The following is a 21571-nucleotide window of genomic DNA, read 5'->3' on the forward strand; positions in this document are numbered from 1 at the left end:
ATACACACATACATATAAATAAAAAATAAATAAATCTTTTAAAAGAGGGAGAGAGAGAGAGAGACAGAGACAGAGACAGAGACAGAGACAGAGACAGAGAGGGTTCTGGGCTTTCCATGAGAAAAATGGAGCCAGTGCTGGTTAGAGCAAGAAATTGGCTACATTTCCATGGTTGTCTGCACTCTAGAATGCTGCCACCTGTTGCAAGTATAAAATCCTTATTGTTCTCAAGGAATTTATAATCTAATTTACAAAGGAGTAAATCCCTTTACACAACACAGAATCACAATTTAAACACAGATAAATATTTTCCCATGAATTTGGTAATTAATATTTCCACAAATAGAGTAGGTGATGCTGGTGGGGGAAGTCAGAAGTTTGTGCAGCTTTTATCCCACATGTGCTGTAGGCCAGAGGTTAGGATGTTAAATAACCGGGCACCTCACCTTCTCAGTCCTTAGGGAAGTGGCATGTGACTCTGAACATTCACTAGACTTTTAAGAATGTATCAGTGCCAGGCTAAGGAAATGCTGCCTTAGTTAGGGTTTCTATGCTGTGCTGAAACAGCATGACCAAAGAGCAAGTTGGGGAGGAGTTCATTTGGCTTACACTTCCCCATCACTGTTCATCATTGCAGGAAGTCAGGACAGGAACTCGAGCAGGGCTGGAACCTGGAGGCAGGTGCTGATGCAGAGGCCATGGAGGGGTGCTGCTTACTGGCTTGTTCTTCATGTCTTGCTAAGCTGCTTTCTTATAGAACCCAGGACCACCAGCCCAGGGGTGGCACCACCCACCATGAGCTGGGCCCTCCCTCATTGACCACTAATTGAGAAAATGCCTTATAGTCGGATCTCATGGAGGCATTTCCTCAACTGACGTTCCTTCCTCTCTGATGACTCCAGCTTATGTCAAGCAGCCAATACGGATGCTCATCAGGCAAAGTGACTTGATGTACAAGCATGAGGACTAGAATTCAGATCCCCAGAACCTACACAAATGCCAGGTGGACATGGGGCCTTCCTGTAATCCCAGTGGGAGGCAGAGATGAGGGGTCCCTAGAGCAAGCTGGCTAGCTAGACAAGTCAAAGACTCTGCCTCCATATATAAGGTGACTGATGGAGAAAGACACGGATGTCAACCTCTGTTGTACACATGAATATGCACTCACATATGTGTGAACACACACATATGCATTTCATATCACACATGGAAAAATACAAAGGAAAGGGAGGGAAGGAGGGAGGGAGGGAGGGAGGGAGGGAGGGAAGGAGAGGGAGGGGGAGGGAGGGAGGGAGGGAAGGAGAGGGAGAGGGAGGAAGGGAAGGAGAGGGAGAGGGAGGAAGGGAGAAAAAAAGGTAGGCAAAATGTTAATGTCCAGGCTATACCCCCTAAGTGCCTGGGTCTGGGTAGGGCCCTAGCATCAAAAAATATTTAAACCTCCCAAGAGATCCTAACATGCAACTATGTTTCTGAGTCACTGACTTCCCGCTCAAGGTTGCTGGCCCATAATGCCCACATCCCTCTGCCTACCAAAACAGCAGGGTTAGGGCTCTAACCTTTTCACGCTTTTTAAATGCAACAGATCTGGAGCTGGGGAAATGGCTCCGTTGGTTAAGTGTTTGCCACACAAGCAAGAAGACCTGAGTTGAGCTCTTCAGCACCCGTAGCACCGGCTGCAAGCCTGTAGTCCAGTGCTTGGGAAGTGGAGACAGGTGGATCCTAGCAGCTACTGACAAGCTAGTCTTGCTGAATCTGAGAGCTCCATGTTCAACAAAAGACCCTGTCTCAAAAGATATGATGGGAATGACAGAGAGAGACACTCAGCATCAACCTCTGGCTTCTACATGCAAATGTTCACTCTCACACACAACATTGTACATGTACACACATGCGCATGCATATCCAAGACCCAGCTGGTGGGAGAGCATCGTGATCCAGAGCTAGAGTGGCTGGGGTGCCCACGGCTTCCGTGGCTGCCCCCTAGAGGACATCAGGCTGCCCGGTTCCCACATCCCTCTTCTGATCCACCCCTCCATCTGGTTCCAGCTCAGAGGCTTTCCAGAAGGGTGGAAGGAAAGGGGCCAAGAAAGTGATGATTGTCATCACCGATGGGGAATCCCATGACAGCCCAGACCTGGAGAAGGTGATCCGGCAAAGCGAGAAGGACAATGTGACCAGATATGCAGTGGCCGTAAGTCCTGCCCCTGCCCTGGGGCAGTTGGCTGCTCTCAGAGGCTCTACCCTGAAAGCCCCGGGGATTCCAGGAGATGCTTCCCTAGCAAAGACACAAGTTGTGTCCTCCTCTGAAGAACAAGTTGAGTGTGCAGGAGGCCCTGTGTTCCACTCCAGCAATGTATAAAACCAGATATGGTGGCACACATCTGCAATCCCAGCACTAGGGAAGTGGAGACAGGAGGGGCAGAAAGTCAAGGTCATCCTTGACTGCATGCCAAGTTCTGAGGCAGCCGGGGCTACTTTTGTTTTTAAGTTGACTCTTAACATTGTACACGTGTACGCTGAAAAGTGTGGGATTGCATTTTCCTTATCTTTCCAGAGAGTTTCAAAAAAATAGAAAGGACCCCCGCCCCCAATCCTCCCAGATTCCAAAACCCCAGCTAATCTAAGGGTCTTATCTGGTACCCGAAAAGAATATCTGTTTCAAAATGCCAGTGGTGCCTTGAGAAAGGCTCATGGCTGTAGCCCATCTCCAGGTCCTTGGGGTTGAGGACTGTGGATGTGTAGAGAAGTCAGTCTATGTCCTGGTTTGTTGTCCCTGCCCCTGTTCCCTGGCAGGTCTTGGGCTACTACAACCGCAGGGGGATCAATCCAGAAACTTTTCTAAATGAAATCAAATACATCGCTAGTGACCCCGATGACAAGCACTTCTTCAACGTCACAGATGAGGCGGCACTGAAGGACATTGTTGATGCCCTTGGGGAGAGGATCTTCAGCTTGGAAGGTGACTGACTGGCTCATGGGCTCACACCTCTGCCCAGGGACTATAATTTCACAGAGCACAGTGGCTTAGCAAAAACCATTGCGTGACCCAAACTGCCCACTGCTGGGCACCACTCTGTGTACAATTTAACTGGGTTGGGTTTTCTGTGACTCTGTTGCTTGACTATTGAGGACATTGGTCAGGGGTGGGGGGGGGGGGGGGGGCATGTTTGAACTAGAGTTGCCAGATTTAGCAAACATATAATAGAAGTGCTTATGACAGACTTACTCTGAAAAATTATGCATTGTTTTCTTTAGGTCAGATTTCACTGGCTACTCTATATTTTATCTGGCAACCCCAGTTTGAACCCAGCAGGCCCGGCTCCATTTCCTGACACAGGCCCTACATGTTCTCACAGAACCTACAGGTTCTCACTCTACCACTTTTGTGAAAATCAAAGCCATGGTTTGAGGCTGGGAATGTAGCTCCATTGGAAGAGAACTTACCTAGCATGCATGAAGCCCTGGTTTCAACCTCCAGGATTAAAACCAGACATAAGGTGTTTGCCTGTGACCCCAGTCCTCAGGAGATTGTGGCAGGAGATACAGAATTAGGTCACCCTTAGCTACGTAGTGAGCCTGGGCTATAACAAAGCCTGTTTCAAAAAAATAAAGACACGGTTTATTCCCCAGTAGAGCAGCATGTGGGAGAGCACAGCAAAGAATTCCATTTGCAGATCTCATTCTTGCTGTGTATTTCTGTGGTGGACCGTTCTCACGTGGGGCTCTCGGCATCTGGAGTGGGGGGATGTATGGAAAGAAATAAAAGGCAATGAGTATCCCTGAGCTTGAGAAGTCGGCAATGTGTTGAGATGACAATGAACAGACACGATGGTTCTCCCAAGCTTGGGCTTGGGCTTTGACACAGTCCTGGAACTCACAGAGTCAAACCAGCAGTCTCTCCTGTGAATAGTCACCTTCAGTGAAGAGAATACGGTTCTGATGACTTGTTCAAGAGCCCCTCTGTGGAGTGGGCTTTCAGTACACATGGCCTTTCTTGTGAATCCATAGTGGTGACAAGCCTCTGTTAATGTTTAGGAACTAGCAACCAAATCCCGTGACCAATGGGAATGAGCAGAAGAAATAACACATCTTTCCCAAAACACACGTGAATTTCACACGTTTTTTGTTTGATGCCCCCCACTACACATACACTTTAACAGTCATTTGTAGTGCACACGTTCTGCAACATGGTTTATCCCAGGCTCATTGCAGAACTGAGTAACCCTGCATACACACACACACACACACACACACACACACACACACACACACACACACACACACACGCACTTTAATAGTCATTGTTAATACCCAATATCTGGATGATGGTGATGAGTCTGTGCAGGTCTCACCTCAGAGCCCTCTCAGAAAAGAACCCCAGTTCCCAAGATGCCCCAGGACTAACCAGTGATGCACAAAGCTAACATCTTCTCATTCTTGTTTTAGGCACCAACAAGAATGAAACCTCTTTTGGGCTGGAGATGTCGCAGACAGGCTTTTCCTCGCACGTGGTGGAGGTACAGGGCCCTCTCCCCCCGACACACACTCCCACTGTCTTTTCTTACTCATCCACGTCTGTCTGTCTTCCCACCTTTTATGGCTCTCTCCTGTCTTTTCTCAATGTCTCTCTGCCTCCTAGCATCTTCTAAAGACTGGACTTGGGAAATTAAGGTCTTCAACTTATTTCTATTGTCTCCTGCCTGCTTCAGAAGTCAGCTCACTACGCATGTTAAACATACACACACAGAGGCAAGAAACAGAGTGGGGGTGGGGGGCACCTCCCAGGGCCTGAAGTCTCATTCAGTCCATTAAAAACGTATGCAGTCAGGTCAAATGACAAAACCAACAGCAAGTACTTGATAGCTTCCGTGTCTGAGGTGACCTGTACGAGCTGGGGCCGGGCCTGCATCCATGTTGGGAAGGTGTCTGTAGGCTCCAGCTCCAGAAGGTGGCTGCAACACCCATCTCTGTTCATACTCTGCACTGGACTACAGCAATGCCAGGTTTGCCTTGAACAAAGGAAAGGCTACAGGTGTCACTAACAGCATGTGGTGTCAGGGGCCAGGTTCACCTGAGGCTTGACTCAGAAGGGAGCCTGGAACCTCACAGAGGGACAAAGTCAGTGTTTGGGAAAACATTTCATAAATTGTCAAGTCCTGGAAATTCCATGTGGGAGGCCTGCCAGCCCCGAGAGTCTCCTGAAAAGGTCTGCAGGCTCACAATGATTATACACCCTTGTCATTCCACTACATCCTCTGAATCCTTCTGCGATGTGGCCAGGGCAGGACTCCTGGCTCCCACGCTGCAGATAAAGAATGGATTCACAACAAGGTTAGGCGAGCTGGGGCTAAAGTGATGTGAACAAGGACTGTGTGAGCTCTTCCCTCTGCAGCCAGCAGCTGTTCCAAGAGGGGCTCCCAGGAGCTCTGGGTAAGAGCTCCCAGATTGAAAAAAGGGGCTCATGCACGCCAAGCAGGAGGCAGATGTTAGGAAAAGCGGCTAAGGCTCAGATTTTTCCAGGCCACATCTGTACAGTATCAAGCCCACCTCGGTGAATGTAGCAAGATGTGAACATGGGTGTCCCGCCATCCCAGCAGCTCCTGGCCAGATGCACAGCGCTGTGAACTTTCCCAGGGGTCCCTGAACCTCGTTTCATGCTCAAAAGAGCCCTGTGAGGTCTGCTAGTGGTGACAGTGATCCTGATTCAGGTGGCTGGGTTCACTGATCTTTTTAGTGCCTTCTTATTGCTGGGATGCAGGAGAAGCAAAGGGGGCCCTGGGCCACTAGGAGGCAGGAGCTTACATTTGTGTGAGGTCAGGCAGCCAATCCCTGCTCAATACCTCCTTGCTGTACTGTCTCTGGGGAAAGGGCAAGAATGAGGCTCTGATTTTAAATATCCAGCACCATTTTAAAACCAGGATGGCTGCATACTCCCATAACTTCAGCACTGGGAGAGAGAGAATGGTGATCACGAGAGCTTACTGGACAGCGTTCCTAGCCAAGAAATAGGCTTCCGGTTCAGTGAGAGATGGCAGTCTCAAGGCAGTAAGGTTAACAGTGGCAGAGGAAGACATCTATATTCTGCCCTGGCCACCAAATGCGCAGGCATAGGCCCTTGCATGGGCACACACTCCTGCATACTCGCATGCACCCACCACACAGAAAGGGCAGAGGGGGAACCAAACACAGCAGGAAGACACAACTTCATGAAATACAGGGAGCACCGATTAAAATGCAGCCTAAGTACCAAAAGGAATCAGAAATGAACCTTACCACCCAAAATCAACCTACAAACTATCAAAACAGCAGTCCTATGAGGAGAACTATAGCTGTCTCCCAAGAAACCAAGTCTAGGGCTCCAAGGCCTTGGAGGAAATTATAAACAATTGATGCCCAGTTGTGAGAGGTCCTAGAGAACACTTCCTATACAGGGTTCCATGAGAGGAACACCACTTTGACCCTCTGCAGTAACATCCTACCCCAACCCTGTACCGAGATGGCCAAGAATATCTCCAGACATTGCCAGGCATGACCTGGGGGACAGAACTACTCCAATCAAAAGCCAGGACCCTAGATATTCTCTGGAACTGTCCCTGCAGTTAAGGCCACCCAGGTAGAGTTAATGGGCTGTGTCATTGAAGCTCAGTGGCCCCATAAATCTAGGGTGGCCTGGAGGCCATAAGTCAGGGAATCCAGACAGGCCCATAAAGAAACATGGATGCCAGATGCCAGTCTTTCCCAAATGATTCACTGTCATTTTCCAGCTGGGCCACATGCCTGGCTTCTGCCACCAAAGTACTGGCCTTTTTCCCATGGATATTCTAGATTTTCCTCCCAGATTCTGGATGCCTGGGAACTCCTCAGCTGGGAAAAGACTGTGACCTGGGGAGATTTGTTTTGATGAACTTCATGTACACACTTCCTAATACCTCTGTTCCCAACAAAGCCACTTTGGGGAAAGGTCTCCCACTGAGGACCCAGGGTCCATCTGTGGCCAGGGTACAATGGCATAGGTGAGATGGGAGCTCACTTTGCTCCTCACTCCTGAAGTTCAGGGTAGCCCTCAAACTCCACACAGGAGTGTGGAAAAGGCCCTCTCTAGAGGGTTAAGCACCTGGGTGGAGCTGGCCTTTCTCAGCACACCAGAGGTCCCTGCTGTCAGCCAAGTCAAAACCATCTCCAGAAGCCAAAAGTCTAGTGTGCAGCCACAAACTTGGACTCAGCAACCAGATGGAAAGAAAGGACGACCCTCCTCCAGAGGGGCTCAGGTGGAAAACCAGAAGCAGGAGCCACATGGGGCTTGGGAGAATCCGTAGAGGCTTTTCTTGCTGCCCCACCCACCCTCTGGCCAAAGACCCAGCCCTGCCTCTGACTTGCTGTGTGACTTCAGGAAAGCTACTGCCTCTCTCTGAACCTCAAGGGCAGATAAGAGCCGTCTGCCCCCTCCCAAGACCCCTATGGGCTCCCATGGGAGAGGGCGTTTGGGACCGGATGAGAAAGTACTCCACCAGGAAGGAGCATCCTCCCAAATCAAGAATGTTGGCAGTGACAGTGGACAACAGGAATTTGAGTTCCGGACCTCAGTCTTGGCCCAGCCCACTGTCAGTGCCTCCCAGCTGAGTGGAGCAGGGAGCTAATTAGAACATTAGACTTTGAACATGACAGGGCATCAGGCACTCCCCAGGACAGCTTATTTATAGTTGCAAACGCATTCCACAGGGGAAGTTCTCCCTCCCGAGAACTGTCCTTTTCAACTGTTGGATAAAATCAGCTTGTCTCTCTAAAATGCCAGGGGATCTTTGAATCCAGACAGCCAGCTACACTCATGGAGGGTTGGGGAGGGGGAGTGACCTTACCTGCCCATACTGCAAAAGTCCAAAGCTGCTGCTGGCAGAGTGCTTGGTTAGCACTGATCAGACCCTGGGTTCTATCAGCACACACACACACACACACACACATACATACACACACACACACACACACACACACACACACACACACACACACACACACACGAGAGTAAGGATCTCATAGAGCCTAGGCTAGCCTCAAAGTCACTATGTAGCCAAGGATAACCTTGAGTTTAGATCCCTCTGCTTCCACCACCAGAGTGCTGAGATTATAGGTGTACTCCATCATGCTCAGTTTATATGGTGTGGAGAACAGAATCCAGGACTTGCCCATGCCGGGCAACCACTCTACCACTGAGCCACAGCTTGGGTACATTGAATCCAGGGAGCAACCCCAGGTTTCCTTTTTTTTTTTTTTCTGTTGTTGTTGTTTGTTTTGAGGAGGCATCTACCACTAGCCTGAAGCTCACCAAGTAGGCTAGTCTGGCTGGCCAGCAAGCCTGGATCACCTGCTTCTGCCTCCCCAGCACTGAGTCTACGGTACATGCCTTCATGCTCAACTGTTTTCCACATGAGTCCTAAGGACTGAACACAGGGCCTTGTGCTTGCAAAGCAAGCACCTCACTGACTAAGCCATCTTCCCAACCCCTTAATCAAAGAGAAACCCTTTTCGTAAAAGAGATTTCAAGCCCAAAGCTAAGATATGTGGTACCCAGCCCTCTTCTGAATCTCCCCGGTAGGGTGTTGGGGGGGAGCTACTATTCTCACCACCCTCTTGTTGCACTGCTGTCCAGGTACTGTTACCCTCCTTCAGTGCTTGCTGTTTGCCTTCCTGTGCCCACTAGTCTTGTGGGTTGTTCACACTAGGGGTGAGGAGGTACGGGGACCCAGTTCTCAGTAAATGACCAGATAGTCAGGAATATAGACACTTCCTGCCTTATACAAAAGCATGGCAGCACGCACTTGTGCTGTAGCTAGTGGGCACAGCAAGAGACACCCTCCAATCCAGTAAAGAAACAAACTCCATGGCCCTGGATTATCTGTGCAACCTGTCTCAATCCACTCTGTTTCTACCCTAAAGCTCTCTTCCTAGAAAGTGAAACTCTGCCTTCTGACACAGGCCTTTGCAATCACTTCAAAGGCAGTCAGTCACCTGTGGACAGCAAGGCTTGAGGGAGTGGGGGGGGGGGTGGGCAACAAGAAACCTGAGTGGTTTAAAAGCCCAAGGAAACGTGGAAGGTTTGTCCTGGGTTTGGAGTTTATTTCTAGAATGTTCCTTTATCTGTTTCTAAATTCACACCCTTTAGATCAGCTTGACCCATTTTGTGCTAAAGATGAGATGGGGCATGATGGTCTCTGGGGCTTGTGTATAAGTCAAAAGCCCCAGCTGGAAGCTGGGTTTCTATGTCAGCACCCTGGCAAAAGTACCCCAGGTGACTCGAGATGCCTCAGAGTTTGCAAGACCTGGGTGCTTTCAGCAAGAGGTTCCTAGAAATAGAGTCTGATGCCATGTCCTTCCTTGGTGCCAGGATGGGATCCTACTGGGAGCTGTGGGAGCCTACGACTGGAATGGGGCAGTACTGAAGGAGACGAGTGCAGGCAAGGTGATCCCTCACCGAGAGTCCTACCTTAAGGAGTTCCCCGAGGAGCTGAAAAACCATGGCGCATATCTAGGTGAGGTCCATGGGAGTGTGTCTGGTGATAGAAGCTGAGAAGGGCCCTGTTGAGAGGCCCATGTGTGCCTGTGGGCAATTCCGGGCCTACCTACAAGGCTGGCTTCTCCCTAGCTACATCCCACACCCCCACACCAGCTTCTGAACATACAGAATAAATGGCAGGCAGCTCCCCATACCATAAGCAGGCTTCAGTGGATGCTTCTAGACTCTCAGTCAGTTGTCAGAGTCCTTAAAGCTTCAGGTCTAACTGGAGCTACATCATGCTGGACCTGTCTCCCCTAGGACAAAGTGCAAGTCTTGTCAACACCCATTCTTGTGGGCTGGGGATTGAGCACAGGGCCTTGCATAGGCCAATCTTATGCTCTCACTGAACTACATCTCCAGGCTCGTTTTATTAGTCCATGTGCTCAAGGGAAACAGAACTCGCCATTCCTCCTCAGGCCTGGTTGCACCCCATGCCAAAACATGACATGGTGTAGTGAACACTTAGCACCAGAGACCAGTCTGCTTCTTCCTTTCGCAGGGTACACAGTGACATCAGTGGTGTCCTCCAAGCAGGGGCGGGTGTATGTGGCTGGAGCCCCCAGGTTCAACCATACAGGCAAAGTCATTCTATTCACTATGCACAACAATCGGAGCCTCACCATCCACCAGGCTCTTCGGGGCGAGCAGGTAATGGCTGCAGGGGGTAGGCTCTGGGCAAGGGTTAGGGTCTGACCAAGGCAGAGTGGGTAAAGGGGCTTTTCCCTCTCAACAAGAAGGTCCCACACCCCCTGTGCAAGGGCAGTTCCAATTTTCGCTATGACTGAAGGTGCCTGCAGAAACAGTTACCAATCTAAACAGCCATAGAACCTGCACTGTCCCCTCCCCTCAAAGTCTGTCCAGCTCCTGAGGGAAGCCTGGGGCAACTTCTTCCCTCCATCTTATGGGACCTCTTGCCTCTAGAGTTCTGGGTGACCTCTGCTGCCACCCAGTCCACTCAGTCCCTGCCTGGTGTACTCAGGAATAGCAGCTCCAGGCAGCATCGGTGTAGAGCTACCTGGCCTGGGATTCTCCTGGCCCTGGGGTATCCTGAAAGGACCGTCACACTCCTTGAGCTGCCTTCTTATGTCATCCCTCCATCCCACAGCAAGACCCACAGGGACATCAGCTTCTTCCTTTTTCCTGGAAGTGAAGCTCACTGCTAATGCCACTGTCCTACTTGGGATATGGCTGACAACCAGACTGTGTGACAGGCTGTGTCAGATGGTTAGGATACCAATGAGAAAGTGCTGGTGAGTGAGCACTGGTGGCAGGAACAAAATGATTCACTGCAGCAGCCAAGGAAGCCACAGTCCTGGGAAGCAACACAGCTTCTCCGGATCGGTCAGCAGATTCCTGACCAAGTCATGTGCCTTATGTCACCTCTTGCCTCCCAACAGCCCCTAGACCAGGTCTTGGGATCTCCTGACTGATAGCATCCCCTGGTACCCTGGACCCTAGCTAAGCCCCACCCAGGCCCTGGCCTGAGAACAGTCCCATCCTACAGCTTTCCCTGCCCATAACCTGTCATCAGGATACAGCCTTCTCATATCAACCTGAGCCCTAGCTAGAGAAGGTCACCATTCTCCTACTCCTCTTCCAGGCCAATGGGGCACTGGTATTCCCCCTCGTGATCAGACTGGCAAACTCTGCCCCACCCCGATCCAGCCCACTCAAGGCTATCTCCTTCAGGAAGGAAAGGCTAGACCTGGGAATTACACGGAATATGCTGATAACCCAAGACCCTTTCCTGACTGGCTCCACCTCCAACACCCAAACAAGAAATCATAGTGCCGAAGGCAGTAAAATTACATAGATTCCAGATGCCTATGACCACACGACTGATGCCACAGATTTAGTTGACTTTTCCTGTCTGCCTTAGAATTACTTTATGGAGGCCTCTCTCCTTCCCCACCTCAGCCCAGGCTTGTTATCCTTTTTCTTCTGTCTGTATTATTATCTTCCTCCTTAAAGGTTTTTTGTTTTGTTTTGTTTTTGAGACAGGGTCTAATGTAGCCCAGGATGGCCTTGAACTCACTATATAGCTGAGGATTGCCTTGAACTCCCAATCTTCCTGCCTCCACCTCCCTTGTTAGGATTATGGGCAAGCACCACCACATCTGGTTTGTGCAGCACTGAGGCTCAGCCCCAGGGCTTCAGCATCCTAAGCTAGCACTCTACCAACTAAGCCACATGCCTAGACCACGTTAAAGTCTTTTGACTTAAGGATAAACTCCTGAGCTGAGCATGATAGCACACGCCTTTAATCCCAGCACTCGGGAGGCAGAGGCAGGTGGATCTCTGTGAGTTCAAGGCCAGCCTGGTCTACATAGCAAGCTTAGGACAGCCAGAGCTACATAGTTTTATGCCTGGAGGTTGCAGCAGAAGTGGAATTTAGGCTTCCAGTGTCAGAGCAGCCTGGCCCAGCAATCACCAGGCTTCTGACCCTAGCCAGGCAACTGGAATTCTCTGGATTTCAAGTAACTCGTGAGAAAAACTAATAAGACTGAGCTGTTAGCTCAGTGACAAAGCCCTGAGTTTAATGCTGCCTCCTAAAAGCATGGTGCCCCCATGAGCTAACCCAAGACTTCAGTGTCTCACACAGGGCCCTACCACAGGGAGATGCTGTTCCTTCTTCCAAGCATTCCTGTGTGCCAGGCATGATCCCCAAGCCTACAAGGGCCTACCCTCAGGAGGCTCCTATGGAGGGAGCAGACCCAAGTGGAGGAGGCACACTCGTCACAGTGGGGTGGAGAGGAAAGAGGCGCCTTCTACAAGGAAGTGAAGCATCAGCTGAAGCCTGGATGTCTGCATGAGGCAGGGGAGGGGCGCAGTGATGTAAGGAAGAGGAAACCTTGTGAGAGGGAAGTGGGCCTTAGCGAAGAGAAATAGGTGATGAATGACAGGAAGGAGGCGGGTGAGGGAGGCTCAACGTGGGGAGCCAGGGGCAGCAGAGCAGAGGCTGGGAAGGGAGGCAGATCCTACAGGCTTGTTCTAAAGAATTTAGGCTTTATCCCAAACACGAGTTTGTATATGGCCAGGCTGCTACCACAAGAGAGGAGCCAAGCCTAGAGGAGGAGCAGTCGGGGAACAACTGAGATGTTGGTCAATGTCAGGCTGCATATGGTAAAGGTGGAAGTGGAGCCAGGGATTTCCTCAGACTCTAATGAATGGTGGATGGAGCCCCTGCCCATGTGGGAAGTGCTACACTGAAGGACTAAGAGGGTGAGCTCTCAGACGGGCGAGAGAAAGCACCAGTCGCCATCAGCAATAGGAATGCCAGCGTACTCCATGACACTTGAAAATGAACTACTGTAGCTTGATTAAACCCACCAGGGGATACAGCTCACTCTGAATCAGCAGCAATCACATCATAAAAGATAATCTGTCACGGTTGGCTATTGCACTCACAGCAGCTAAGGTTACCTGCACAATACCAAACCCCCTAAATTTCAGCACAAGTAGGGGAGAGCTCACAAGGCCCCACCCTTAACTGATGAACTATTAGCAATTGATAGCTGCTGAATGAAGGAGAGTCAATTCTTTAGGAGTGTGGCCACTAGTACACTCATGGGCAATGCTAAACAGATTGTAGTAGGTTGCTTTTTTTGGTTTTGGTTTTTGAAGACAGGATATGACCTGGCTGTCCTAGAACTTATTTTGTAGACCATGCTGGCTTCAAACTCATAAAGATCCACCTGCCTCTGCCTCCTGAGTGCTGGGATTAAAGGTGTGCACTGCCACTACCAACACCCAGCTTAGTAGGTTGCTTTTTAAAGAAAGAAGAGATAATGTCGTGGGGGGAAACAACTGAGGAGAACTTGGGGGGAATTGGAGGAGAGACCTGGAGAGTGGATTGATTGTGTTTTGTTACATACCTGTCTGAAAATTCTCAAAGGATAATTGTTTTAATAGGGCCTTTATGAGGAAAAAATGGAGTAAGGCTCTGGATACATTGTTACATCTAATAATCAGGACAGATTAAGAGTAGTCTCATTGTAACAATAAAAACATCTTTATATATAAGAACTGACAGTGTAAAGACTGTACAACAGAGTAGAGGAAAATACAGTAAAACTTGCTGAATGTTGAGACTATGAGTAACTCATTTTTTGTCTTCATAGTTTTATGTAATTTCCTTTTTGCCATTATAATAAATAGTTCTGCTTTTTGTCATTATAATTCATCACTGCTCTGAAGAATAAATAACCATAATTAAAGTAGTGGAAATACAGGAGGGTGGGGAGGAGCTGCCAACCGAGCTAGGGAAAGAGACAAGGATACCCTGAAATCAGGTAAGTCTGCTGAGGGGAAAGGAGCATGAGAAGGGAGGGCCCACCAAGGCCCAAACATTCCAGGTCAAAGGACGACCCAGGTTCCTGGCCAGGGCTGTCATTGTGAGACCTGGAGACCCAGCTTGGTCCTTCTTCCATCCATGTGCCACAGATAGGCTCCTATTTTGGGAGTGAGATCACTTCAGTGGACATCAATGACGACAGAGTGACAGATGTCCTGCTGGTGGGAGCCCCCATGTACTTCAGCGAGGGCCGAGAGCGAGGCAAGGTGTATGTCTACAACCTGAGACAGGTACTGTGGCCAGAAGGGGCCAGGCAACTCTGACCAAGTCCTACTCTGACTTGGTCAATCTCAAGGGAACCCAGCTTCCCAGGAGGGACAGTGCCACCTGCAGGAGTCAGCTGGGAAGGATAGAAGCCTCTCTGCCCTGGGCTCTAATCTCTGGGCTCCTGCCACTGGGAGGGGTTCTGGGGAATGTAGTGAAGGCAGAGGGAATCGAGATCCCTGAGCCTTTCCCCGGCCTTGGTTTTGCAGAACCGGTTCGTGTATAACGGCACTCTGAAAGATTCCCACAGCTACCAGAATGCCCGGTTTGGGTCATGCATCGCCTCTGTTCAAGACCTCAACCAAGATTCCTACAATGATGTGGTGGTGGGGGCCCCTCTAGAGGACAACCACAGAGGGGCCATCTACATCTTCCATGGCTTCCAAAGCAGCATCTTGAAGAAGCCCATACAGGTGGGGCTCTGCGGAGTCTAGGTAGAACAGAGAGTGGGGAATGTGAGCAGCATACATGTACTCCAGTGGTTCAGTTTCTTTGCATACCCTCCTGCAAGAAGGATCCTATCTGTCCTAGCTGTGCCTACCTCTAGGGGAAAGATTGACATGGGTACACTGAAGTTCAGGGTATCCCCCATCCTATCCCCATATACACCTTTATCCTCTCAACAATATCAGTCCAACGAAAATCCCAGGCACCAAACATCATTACTCCAAAGAAACCCTGTGACTGGGACACTTCCAGCTGGGCTCCATTTTCACTGCAGACAGAACCATCCCAGCTCAAACCTGACCTTCCTCAGCCTCAAAGCCATCATAATTTTGCCCACACTTCTTTTTCTTTTCTCTTTTTTTTTAAAAAAAATGTTTTTATTTTATGTGTATGGATGTTTTGCCTGCATGCATGTGTTTACAATGTCCAAGGAGGCCAGAAGAGAGCATTGAATCCCCTGGGACTGGAGTTACAGACTATCATGAGCTGGCATTTGGATGCTAAGAACAAAATCCAGGTTCTCTGCAAAGGGAGCCAGGGTTTTAAAAAATATTTATTTATTTTGTGTATGAGTGATGCCTGCATGTATGTGTGTACCACATGCATGCCTGGTGCCCATGGAGGTCAGAAGATGTATGATTCCCTAGAACCAGAGTTAGAGATGACTGAATTGACATGTAGGCAATAGCAGTGAGTCAACACATGGGTGCTGGGAATCAAACCTGGGTCCTCTGTAAGAGCAACAACTACTCTTAACACTAAGCCATCCCTCCAACACCATTTTATTTTTCCTTCTTTCTCTCTTTTCTTTCTTTTTTTATGTTTTTTTTGGGGGGGGAGTTGACCTGTATGGCCCTGGTTGGCCTCAAACTCACAGAACTCCACCTAACTCTGCCTCTCAAGCTAAGGTGTGTGCTATTACAAATGGCCCATCCATTTTATGAATAATTTCACATATGTGCACCATGCATACTGACCATTCTCACCTCCCTACAACCTCTGTACACACACACACACACACACACACACACACACACACACACACACACACCTCTCACTCGTGCATATCTCTTCATTTTGTTTTTGGGAACCCCGGCTAAGATTTACAAGGGCCATGTAACTGTGTAACTATGGGAGCTACGTGTTGGAGCTTGGTGGATCAACAATAGGTACACAACAAAAATCTATCAATAGATAAACGATAAAGGGTAGACCCCCATGAGCCCCTCTCCCTTCCCTGATTGTTGATAAAGCCCAGGGCAGGTAGCTGCAGTTGTGAGTCAATGATCTAAATATTGTAATTTGCTTACCTATTTTATTAGTAAGACAGTCAAATAAATACACCAAGGTAGAAATATTGGTGGGTTTTGTTATCTGCCCAGGTAAAATACATTGACATTCACCAAGTACTTTATTTTACTTTTTGTGGTGCTGAGGATCAAACTTAGGGCCTCTCACCTTCCGGTGAAGCACTTCAGCACTCAGTTACACCTTCACCCCTTAGATTTGTGAGGCAAGGTCTTGCTGTGTAGCCCACGCTGGCCTTGAACTCATGATCCTATTTCCACCTCTCAAGTACTAGAATTATAAATGTGAGCCACCAAACCTTGTTGGAGAATATTTCGAGACATAATATTTTCATCCAAAACAGTGACTTTAAAGGTAGAGGTTTCTCTGATGAGGCAGCTGCCAGGTTCTCAGAGCTCAGAATTGTGTCTGCCCCACCCCCTCACCCCAGCTAACCTGGGCTCACAGTACACACACACCCTTGCTCTCCTCTTCCTGCAGAGAATTGCCGCCTCAGAGCTGGCTCCCGGCCTGCAGCATTTCGGCTGCAGCATCCATGGACAACTGGACCTCAATGAGGATGGGCTGGTGGACCTAGCAGTGGGCGCCCTGGGCAATGCTGTGGTTTTGTGGTTGGTTCCTCTGTTTTTCTCTAACTAGAAGACTTCCCTGAGGGTTACCTGAATAGAGTGTTTCAAAGATCCGCTTCGGGTTCCTTGCCCTTGATTTTAACTGCTGTGATCCAAATTAATCCTGAACCTCTCCCATCCTGTGTGACCTTGGAGTCCTAATTCTTTTGACCTCTTTCAGATCTAAAATTTATCTCTCACCCCCAGAACTTTTCCTACACTCTAGTTCCTGCTGCCTCCCAGGCTACTTAGAGGGAGCACTGAGCCTCCTCTAGAAGGCATTTCCTTCCCCTCCAGCACAGAATGGACACGGATAATAGGGGTTTCTTTCTTCCAACCCTCTCTGACTTCATTTCCTTTTTTTGTCCCCAAGACAGGGTTTCTCTGTGTCACAGTCCTAGCTGTCCTGGAACTCACTTTGTAGACCAGGCTAACCTCGAATTTACAGAGGTACACCTGCCTTGGCCTCCCAAGTGCTGGGATTAAAGGTGTGTGCCACCACTGCCCAGGTCCTTTTTTTTTTTTTTTTTTTTTTTTTTTTTTTTTTTTTTTTGTAGTTCCATGTCAATGTTTTAGAAAAGCCCAGGCATTTTCCTGTGTACTACTACTTTTAAAATGTAGCCATGGTTAGCCTGGAACTCACTATGTAGACCAGCCTGGCCTCAAGCTCACAGAGACCCACCTATCTTTGCTAAGGTTAAAGGCTTTATACCATCATGCCAGGCTGATTGGAGCTTTTTAAATATTTGTTCATGGATCGATTTCATTCTCTAGGGTTTTTGAACTAACTTAAAATTTGAATAAAGCGTCAAACAACTTCTACCATCTTAACACTGACACTTTTGGCAACTGACTGGTCTTCTAATGGTGCTCCACTCAGCCACCATCCACTCAGCCTCACTCCATAGCCCATTAGACTCTCAGGGTCTGTGCTGACCTGACTGACCGCATTGGATCTGTGCCGTAACTAGATATCTGCAGGAGGTGGTGCTGCATGCAGATTAAAACTTGAGAGACACTGTTTAAACATGCTCATGTCTCACTCAGTTTAGTGTGACCTGGGGTGCAGCCTTGGCATGGGATTTTTTTTGTTGGTTGGTTTGTAAACTCAACGTGAAGTCAAGGATGACTTTGAACTTTTGAGTCTCCTGACTCCATCTCAACACCACACCTTGTTTATGTGAGGCTGGGAATCAAACCCAGAGCTTCTTGCGTGCTGGGAAAGCTCACTACCAACTGAGCTATATTCTCTGCACCTGACCCTGACATGAGTTTTCTTTTCCTTTTTTCCCCCTCTCTTTCTTTTTTCTTTGCTTTGTTCCACTGTTCCTTCCTGACCTATTCTTCAGTGACAGGTCCTGAGAGAGAGGACCAGGGGATCAGAAGATGAAGGGACAGATAAGATCAGGAGGTCTTGCACAAGCTATGACATATGCCAAGCAAGCTTATTTAGAAGTGTAGTGTTTTATCTGTTATTTTCAGGGGAGAAATGGGACAAAGTGAGCAGAAACTGTCATCCAATGGGATGAAGTCAGTGGGAAGGTAATCAAGCCGCGTTGCACAAAGGGAACATAGGGTACCTCAAGAGCATTACAGCACACGGCAGCCTTGGATGACAACTCCAGTCTCTTCAGGGAAAAAGCCAAGTTCCTAGTAACGGAAACCTTAACTCCTTCAAAGCTCTGGCCTCAGCCCCAGACTGGCCTTGTCAAGTCGGCTCCTGAGCCAGGACACAGAGCTAGGTTCCTTTTGTCATTTCGGAAGGGCTTCTGAGAAAGTCTTGGATTGGTCAAGCTCACAACACTTCCTTTCTTCTTTCTAATTTTTATTTTATAAATGCTTTGTCCGTATGTATGCCTGTGCACCATGTGTTTACTGGTGCCCATACAAGCCAGAAGTAGGTGTCAGATCCCCTGGAACTGTAGTTGCACATGGTTGAGCTGCCACCTAAGTTTGTGCTGGGAATCAAACCTGTGTCCTCTGAAAATGTGACCAGTACTCTTAACCCCTGAGCCATCTCCTCAGCCCCTCTGTCTCCAGCTGATTGAATATATGTTGGGTTGGACATGAAGGGTGAAGGGAATCCAGTCCTCAGTAAGAACAACCCTGAGGAAGAGGAGAGAGGACTATCCCAGAGCCCTGAAGTTGCTGAGCCCCTAACCACCCTCTCTCTTTGGCCAATCAGTCCTGTGGCTTCCTGAGGCATCTCTGCCCCACCTACCACACCACACCCTCTAGAGAGGTTTTACAGATTCCATTCCCATCTGAGTCTGTTCCTCTGTCCCTGGGTCCCAGTGAGGCAGTCAGAGCTCCAGCCCTTACTAGCTGACCTGCCTGTCTTCTCCAGGGCCCGCCCCGTGGTTCAGATCAATGCCAGCCTCCGCTTTGAGCCGCCCAAGATCAACATCTTCCACAAAGACTGCAATCGAAATGGGAGGGATGCCACCTGTCTGGCTGCTTTCCTCTGCTTCGTGCCTATCTTCCTGGCACCCCACTTCCAGACAGCAACTGTCGGTAAACCAGCCTCCTTGGGCCACCAGCCAAACTCCAATCTCTCTGTGGTCTTTGTGATTGTTCTAGTTTACAGCCTGGGACTTTCCCGAAACGGGTTCTGAGCCACCTTCAATGCCTGCTGGATTCTCTCTGATGCTCCCCTTTCAAGGGACCCCTGACAGGGCAAGAGTGGTAGTGGGGAGAGCTGATGGGAAAGGCCAGGGACAAAAAGAACGTCCCTTGGTTGTATTTTGAATGGGGTGCCAAAGGCAGGCAGTGGACTACAGGAGTCAGACAGACCCAAGGAGCCAACCTTGAGCCAGCATCGAGGAGCTGGCATGTGCCACCCAGCAGGGCCAAGGGCCTGGGAAGGGTCCTTTTCTTTTACCTCAGATTAGATTCAAGTGCCTGCTTCCTGGACTATGCAGTCCTAGAAGTGATAGATGCAATAGCGACCACAGGTATATATGTCCCTTCCAGTGATGAGACACAAAACCAGAGGACAGAAAGCTGTGAGGGGGAGATGAAGACACATCCCGGCCTGATGGTTGGGCACTTTTCTTGGAAGTACCATCGATGACAGGGCAAAGATTCAAGGATACAGCCACTAGAGGGCTGCCTGGGGGACAGAAGACACTGTGTCATTCCTAACTGTCAGATTTTTGTAGGCTGCAGGGAGAAAGGCTGACTATGGCGTAAGCAGGAGCATTGGAGGGAGGGCTGGGGAGGTCATTGGTCAACAGCACTGAGCAACATTAGCCCCGCCCGTCCCTCTCCTTTTTGCAAGGCTCACTTTTCTCCCTTTCTTCCTTCCTCCTGCTGTCCTCACACCTTCCTCCTCCTCTTCCTCTCCTTGCTCCTCACCATATCTCTTACTCCCAATATGGAAGCTTCTAGCTTCCAGCTGCCTGTGAGGGATGAGGCCAGCCCAGAGGTAAACAATCTAGGATAGGGATGAAGCCCCAGCTTGGTCTTGCCCTCTCCCCTCTCCCAGGAATCAGGTACAATGCCACCATGGATGAGAGACGGTACATGCCACGGGCTCATCTGGATGAGGGTGGAGACCAGTTTACCAACAGGGCTGTGCTACTCTCCTCTGGCCAGGACCACTGCCAAAGGATCAACTTCCATGTCCTGGTGAGCCCAGCAGCCCGTGAGCAGGCCCTAAGCCCTACAAGAAGGGTACCAAGTGGAGGAATATCTGTAGGAAGTGACAGCCCCATCAGTGCCAGGCCAGTGCCGAGCCCTCATGGGATAGCCAGAGAGCAGTGTGGCCAACCTTGGCCAGTGCCCCTCCTCAGGCCCCAGATAGAAGCCCTCATGGCTGTACCACCCACCATACCACAAACCCTCGCTTTCCCAGACGTGTACCCCTAGAAGGAATGAAATCAGGGAAGTGAGTTCATCTGAGAAGTTGAGGGAAAGAATGAGACACCACCCATTGCCAGAAAGTCAGAAGAGCAGGATGAGATGGAGATAAAGACCTGGTAAGGCAGGCAGAGGCATGGACATGTGGACCAATGGCACCCTAAGAGAGGGGAGAGCCTTTATACAGAATACCAAGTGTACTGACCATAGCTCTAGGGCACAGGTGCTTTTAGGCAGCTTTGAGTGCCCCTGGCATTTGTCATCCATAGTCAGGACAAACTGAATCTCCTTGTCTTGTTCACATGTTCATTCATTCACTCATTATAAGGCCATATCACAATGGTTGGGCCACATGAAGAGGTTTCGAGAATATTCCTTGATGGGGAGGAAAGTCAGGCACACCAGTGGGTTTTTAGCTGGGCATGGTACATGGCTGTAAGTAATCCCAGTTCTTGGGAGGCTGAGGCAGGAAGATTGTGTTTGGGGCCAGCCTGGCCTATATAGTGAAACAAAAACAAAACAAAGACAAAAACAGTTAAGCAGTTTCAGTGCCATGGGAGTAGCCAAAGTAAGCAATCTGGAGGAAGGAGGAAGGTGCCTGCCAGGCTTCCTGAAGGACCAAGGAATCTGAGCCATGAGAGTTGGACTTTGAAGGGTGAACAGGAGTGTGGTAAAACTTCAGGACACAAGACTGGCATATGCTTTTTACCTGGCACACACTTTCCATCTTGATAGGAACCATTGTCTACCTGGCAACTTACCCTGAAGGCCACAAGCCGCTGTCCTCTAGTCTACAGGGGTGGAAGTTCTAGTCTAGAGTGTGGCCCAGGAAACGGTCCTCTCCCTCTCTGAACTCTGCCCTCCTCTCTCCATAGGACACTGCTGACTACGTGAAGCCTGTGACCTTCTCTGTGGAGTACTCCCTGGAGGATCCTGACCACGGCCCCATGCTAGACAACGGCTGGCCCACTACACTCAGAGTGTCGGTGCGTGCGGCCCCTCTGCCACATATCCAGCTCCAAACCTGTAGTATATTAAGTAGGGAGGAGTCCTTCCCTCACCCTCCTGCTTCCTGTCCTCAGAGACCCACAGCTAGTAACGGCAGGACACGCCTCCTTTGTGGGCTTCCCATGTCCTCTGCACAGGGGAGCACTGAGTGGCTCCTGGGGAAATGCAGAG

General features: G+C 49.5%; 1 protein-coding gene across 1 annotated transcript in view; it reads left to right on the plus strand.

Annotated features, from left to right (window-relative positions):
* Positions 1–21571, plus strand: part of Itga11 (integrin subunit alpha 11) — a 78908-nt gene that overhangs the window by 41718 nt on the left and 15619 nt on the right. Inside the window, exons 8-18 of the mRNA XM_035444221.1 lie at positions 2047–2191; positions 2794–2959; positions 4447–4517; positions 9380–9524; positions 10050–10198; positions 13994–14134; positions 14378–14581; positions 16404–16534; positions 18879–19045; positions 20019–20161; positions 21268–21378. Coding sequence (XP_035300112.1) covers positions 2047–2191; positions 2794–2959; positions 4447–4517; positions 9380–9524; positions 10050–10198; positions 13994–14134; positions 14378–14581; positions 16404–16534; positions 18879–19045; positions 20019–20161; positions 21268–21378 — 1573 coding nt within the window. The remainder of the gene's footprint in view (positions 1–2046; positions 2192–2793; positions 2960–4446; positions 4518–9379; positions 9525–10049; positions 10199–13993; positions 14135–14377; positions 14582–16403; positions 16535–18878; positions 19046–20018; positions 20162–21267; positions 21379–21571) is intronic.

The sequence above is a fragment of the Cricetulus griseus genome, chromosome 4 (assembly GCF_003668045.3).
Source record: "Cricetulus griseus strain 17A/GY chromosome 4, alternate assembly CriGri-PICRH-1.0, whole genome shotgun sequence".
Classification (NCBI taxonomy): Eukaryota; Metazoa; Chordata; class Mammalia; order Rodentia; family Cricetidae; genus Cricetulus; species Cricetulus griseus.